This window comes from Lipophrys pholis (genome assembly GCF_963383615.2).
Source record: "Lipophrys pholis genome assembly, chromosome: 10".
NCBI classification, from domain to species: domain Eukaryota; kingdom Metazoa; phylum Chordata; class Actinopteri; order Blenniiformes; family Blenniidae; genus Lipophrys; species Lipophrys pholis.
Window position 1 is genome coordinate 26,924,236 of NC_137640.1, and position 6,259 is coordinate 26,930,494.

General features: G+C 44.4%; 1 protein-coding gene across 1 annotated transcript; it reads left to right on the forward strand.

The window, feature by feature from the left end:
* Nucleotides 1-4,557: 4,557 nt before the first annotated feature.
* gpr17 (G protein-coupled receptor 17) lies at nucleotides 4,558-6,059 on the forward strand (the record flags this gene model as incomplete). The annotated part of the gene is made up of 1 exon (XM_080472629.1): nucleotides 4,558-6,059. One exon carries the CDS (start codon nucleotides 4,558-4,560, stop codon nucleotides 5,566-5,568), a length of 1,011 nt encoding a protein of 336 aa, XP_080328755.1. The 3' UTR covers nucleotides 5,569-6,059.
* Between the last annotated feature and the right edge of the window lie 200 nt (nucleotides 6,060-6,259).

The following is a 6,259-nucleotide window of genomic DNA, read 5'->3' on the forward strand; positions in this document are numbered from 1 at the left end:
GTCTTCAGAAATGCATTTGCATATCGATGATAGTGAACAGAGAAAGAGCCGATGTGTCTGACACACAGCTGTGAAGTCCGTGTATGAAAGAAATATTATCCCCCCCCTGCCAGCGGGTCCTCTCTCCACATCTGTCCGATGGCTATGTGACTGATTATTTTGGGCATTCCAATTCAAGATGCCCCCAGGAGGCAAGACAGCAACAAGGGCCTCTGTTTCCTACGAGCACACATCCCCCTCCTCTGTTTTTGTTTCTTGCACTCCTATAGGGCACGGGGGCCCTCCTTAGAACTCAGCAGACCGTCTACAAAAGATCATCTCTGAGACTTTTAGTCATAAACTTCTCAATTAACGGCACAGTCCATCGTCTATCTAACAGTGGGAGGGTGGGAGTTCACGTTAAAGACGCCCGGCGCACCACGAGACCCGGTTTCCATGGAGTCGTACCCGACAACTCGTTGCGACTGAGGCATGCCATTCTTCTTTCCCGCTGCTAGAATGCGCCACTTATTCTGACTCAGGCTATTGTGGAGCGCACAAGTGGCTCTCTGAGGAGAAAAGGATGGAGAGAGAAAGGGTGGGGTCAGGGTTCAAACGAAAAGGCTCCCATCGGGACTCCCTTGTCTGTTATCAAATTTGTTGAGACACAAAAAGAGCTACAGTCTCATTCCCGAGGACATGTTGAGGGAGAGAAAAGGAAGGGGGTGGGGTTGGGTGTGGGGGGGGGGGGGGGGGGGGTTATAGGACGAGGTTCTTTATGTCAGAGCGCAAGTTCTTCCACAGAGTGGCAGACGATCTCTCAGACGGCACTCAGCTCCTCGCTCAGCCTCCTGCTCCTGCACTGGCTGCTCACCGGTTTGTCTCTCAGCAGAAGAAGTTTTCCTCTCAGGAGCTCGGGGTAAGCGCTCTTTGTTTGCAACGTTTACTTCTGTTGTGACTTAACTGGCAGCAGTGAATGGAGCTGAATGGAAAGAGAATGAATGCAGAGACTGGTCAGAGATGGTTGATTGATAGAAGAATGGATGTTTACATTTGTAGGGACACTTCATGAAGTTAAACGGAGGCTGAAGTTTGGACGTATGGACAGGTCAACATTTCCACCGACGTTTCTAAAGGTGTTAAGTTTCATGCTGACAATATAGAGAAGAATCTGCCGTCTCAGCTCTTGTTCCAATCATGTCACCGTCTTATCTGTGAAGAGCTCATCAACTGCCTTCAAATCATAAGTTGAATAAACCCGATTGACAGTTTATGCAATATATATTTATTTTGATCAAAAATTCAATAGGTGTTTGTTGGCTTCAGTCAGTTTGTGTTGCGGCAACTTGGAAACAAGATTGTGCAACTTGAGAGGTTTTTTTGTTGCTGTAACCAACACAACTTGCTGAACTTTATGTATGAAGTTGATTCCAATTTTTGTGTATCCTCAAATAGTTATTCTAATTCTAAGAAGCTGCACTATATGTGCAAACATCTTTATTTTTTTTAATTATCAGCACAACTGACTGAACATTATGAGGAATGTTATTAAGCTGAGTCTGCGTTTTCTTCTTTACAGTGCAGATGGTTTAACATCCTGTGGACTCATTTAATCCTGTTACTACATTTCACATGCACTGTATTCCAGTTAAAAGAAAGAAAAAAAAAGACTGCACAGCTGTCAGTACAGTCGCAAGTGAAGGATGTTAAAGGACCGGAGCCAGGATGCACAGCCTCCTCTTCACTCGCTCACGCCTCCACTGATCTGCTTAATCACATCGCTGTGATGAAGGCGTGTTTCGGGATCGTCTCCCTCTGGGATTATCCCTCGGAGATCCGTATTTATGAAAGCTTTTCAATTCAAATGTTCCACTCCTGGTTTGTTATCCCCGTTGAAACAGCGAGCCCTTTTTTCATCAGCTCTTCTGAGGCAGGAGGGGAGGAGGATTTTGTACACCCTGAACGCTCAGAGACTGAGCCGCTCTTGAATGAGAAGCCTTCCATGTGGCTCTCGCAGCGACTCACTGAAAAGAGCCACGCTGCCACTGCCGCCACATCTGGTTGGTTCTTTTACAGCCTGGGTATTGAGCTGATGAAGCTTAGATTTAGCCCAGTCATGCAGGAGCAGCCAATCCTTGAGCTGCCTTTTGTCTGGGAGTCTTGCATTTGTGCAACAGGATTTGATCTCGTCTTAGCGCTCAGTGTGCTATGTGCATGGAAACCTTCCATCTAATCTGGAGGCATGAGACTCTTCCTGGATACACATGTTGCACTGTTGGTGTTGGATCAATCACAAATACCAGAGTTAGAGAGGAGCCTTGCCTGAGATTAATTAATGTCAGCCTGTGCTCTTCCCTCCTCTGTGATTCCCCCGTATAGATGTCAGGTTAAAGCAACAAAGAGAAAAAAAACAGATAAGAGAAAGAGGAGTGGAGCGCTGGAGTTGGTTGGACGAGTGGGTGGTCATTTTTGAGGTGTGTCTGAATAGTTGGGGAAAATATGCGAGTACAAGTCAACTTTATCCTCCTTAGCATTAAACCTTCATACAGCATTGGTCAAAGAGAGTACAAACTGCATTTAGTAGTAGATACTTTGAGTAACCACAATGAAGCTGACCAGAAATGATTATCTCTTTGAAAATCAATGTGCCTGTTTCCTCTTATCCTGCATGAATGTCTTGTATTTGACTCATTCACCCCATTCAACACAAACTGTGAACACGAGTGCTTTGGCACCAGCTTCTCCACAAACATGGAGTCATTCAGATCAGGTGAGAGCCAGAGAAAGAAGCGATCCAATATTTTGGAGTCCCATTATTTCAATATGGTCATTTAGTCTGAGGCGTCCACTTGTTTTGTGACTTTCAAAAGTGTTAGAATGTTGAAGCTATGGAAACTCTCTTTACAAGCCAGATGTACTTATTAAACCATTTAAAATGCATTGCAAAATACATGCAACATGAAAAATACTTTAGTTCTACAACTGCACTTACGTTTGACATATTTGCATTTAAATTTTGAGTATTAATAGACATTTATGCAGAAACACATTTATCCTGGTTTAGAACAGAGGAGTGAGGTCGTGCTCAGTCCAAAACCCTTTTCTATACATTTCATTTTATACGGATTTGTTGTTGTTGTTGTTGTTGTTGTTGTTGTTGTTGTTGTTGTTGTTGTTGTTGTTGTTGTGACTCAGCCAAACAAAGCCCCAAAATGTGCTGTCATTTCCACTCTCATCAAAAGGATTATATAATCTGTGAACTAATATGTGATTATTGCAGGTTTTAATGCATTTGTAGGAAAATCACCACGGGCAGCGGTGAGTCAATGTGATGTTTCAGCTATCAGTGTTTTTATAGTTTGCAGAAAGATAATAGTTACATACAGGGCAGACAACAAACTAGTGTGACTCGTTATCTGTTGGTTAGTTTACCATCTAATGTCAATATACTGACAACACAATATACACAAATGCTTACGATTACGACTGTTTAGTCTGTGTTCACTGATAACTTCAAGTTATTCCACATATAACTGTAGCTTCAAATTCTCATTAACGATAGACGCACAGGTCAAATATCTTCCCCACTATGCTGGAGTGAAATACATATTTTTCTTCACAAGGCGTTTTACCACAACGTATTGTGTGAGTGCAGTATTGTCTGACATAGTATATTATTCTTCCCCGAGATTCACATCCAGGCCAGTTTGAAAAATTGAAACTACAACACCACATATATTGCAGAAAAAGATGTAAAGCTATGGAGTTGTGACTTCAGTGTGTGTTTGTGAAGAACATATTATCTTCTTTGAAGATCCGACATTCATTGTTCCCTGTTGTTTGTACAGGATGTAGTTGAACTAATATCTAAAAACAACTGAATCACATCAACTGGACTTGGTCTTGTTTAAAAGATCTTTCACTTCTTATCCAGGAAGATTCATCAGTTCATAATTCATCAGTCCAACCCGAAGGTGGGGAGTTCGGCTATTTTAATTCTATGGTTGTGACACCCAGGGTGCATAAGGTTTCTCATGTTAAAGGGCCATTGAATCCAGACTGGGGCTCATTGATTCTTTATCGTGTTTATAATGACCTCTGTTGTGGCCCTTGGAGTCACATGAGGTCACATGGGGTTCAAAAGATATTCACTGTGATTGACCATGATCCCCATGACCCTCTTGACCCTTCGACGCTCTATTACAGAATTTGTTTGGCAGAGAAGAAAGAACAATGTTGTAAGTTGAGAAGAGATGGGTGCATAAAGCTTTTCTTGTATTTAAAGAAGGATTTTTTTTTCCCTACTGTCTTAAAAGAATACTTTTTTGCTGTCTTCCATGTTTGCGAGCGTTCAAAGAATTACTTTGGACTAATCTGGGCTTTTTAACTGTTGCTTGCTGTTTTAGTACTGAAAGTACTTGTCTCAAATGTGAATCACAATTCCGATCTCCTCTTCAGAATGCAGTGTATGATCTGGAAGCAGGTGGGGTGTTAAGAAGTTTGTAAGTCTGGTATAGCTTTAAAAAGTACTTTTCAAAGTTAACCCAGAATATTTTCTCTGTTTCCACAGCAGTCAAGATGGAATCTGCAACTACAGGGCTGCTATCCAATCAGTCATTGGACAGCTGTGCGCCGGCAGATGCAACCGTGGAGAACCAGCTCTTTGGATGGTACTACATGGTGGTATTCGTCCTGGCGCTGAGCGGTAACAGTTTGGCTCTCTGGATCTTCTCTCACCAGCGCGGGGTTTCCTCGCCAGCCAACGTCTTCCTGATACACTTGGCTGTTGCTGACTTGTCCTATGTGATTATCCTCCCGCTCAGGGGCATATACCATTTCACTGGAGGGCACTGGCCCTTTGGCGAGGTGCCCTGCAGAGTGGTCGGCTTCCTGTTCTATGTAAACATGTATGCCAGCCTTTACTTCCTGGCCTGCGTGGCGGGGGATCGCTACCTTGCCGTGGTGCACGCCGTCAGGTCGTTGAAGGTTCGCCAAGGCCGCTACGCTCACATCATCAGCTTCTCTCTGTGGATCTTGGTGACCGTCTCCATGGCGCCGCTGCTTGTTACCCATCAGACCGTGCAGGTGGACAACACCACCATGTGTCTGCAGCTGTACAGAGAGAAGGCGTCACGCAACGCACTGATCTCGCTGGCTGTGGCCTTCACGCCACCTTTCCTGGCGACCCTGTCCTTTTACCTCCTCATCATTTACAGCCTCCACCGCGGCTCCAGGTTGGAGCCGGCTCTCAAGCTGAGGGCCCTGCGCACCATCGGCCTGGTCATGCTCATCTACGTGGTCTGTTTCCTGCCTTATCACATGAGCAGGGCGACCTTCATCCTGGGATACAACCATCCTGGCGTTTCCTGCCAGACACGCCAAGGCCTGAGCCTGGCCAACCGCCTCACCTCCTCCCTCACCTGCCTGAACGGCGCCATGGACCCCCTGGTCTATCTGTTTGGCGCCGAGAAATTCCGCGGCACGCTCAGGCGATTGTTTTGCAGGGATAAGGGCGGGATGTCAGCAGCCACCAGTGGCGAGTTAAAGGGAACGCACGAGAGCTCTATAAGCGCCAAGTCTGAGTTCTGAGGAGAAGGAAAATGGAGCAAGGAGTCTGTGGAAACGAAATCTGTTGGCAAGTGACATCATGTCTGAGTAAAGCAGGTTATCAGGACTCCAAAGACCGCCCTCTGAGATCTGGTTTGAACAAGAATGCTACTCATTCTTCAACAGATCGTCAATTATCAGATGAAGAAGTTGTGCTGGTTAACGATTCCCATTAAGCATCGCCATCATTGTTCTCATGTATTGTGGGTCGATCCCATGAGAAATCTTTATTAGTCCACTTGGCTATGATGGACTCTGATCCTACTGGTCAGAACATCTCCAAAGTTGAACTGGTTACATTGGACTGTACGGTCTTAATGGATGTAAACACTTCCAGATTTTTTACTTTTCTTTTTCTTTGAAGCATGCAAACATACTTGACTTTCTATAACGTAACATTTATTCTGTCATTTTTTTACTATTATAATCACTATGCTGACCTTTTCTGTCACTATCTATTAACAAATCAGATGGGATATGAGAATTCAAGTTTACTTCTTTATGTTCTCGGCCTGAGTGACTCTGATTGAGTTTGAATTGTCTTTGATTCGTTGGTACAACCCTTGGATTTGCTCCAATGGCCATTCTCTGATATAAAGTGATAATGTTTACACGGTGGGCTCGGGTTGGATTTTCACTGATTTGTTCCAGATCAGGTTCAAATTGGTTGATC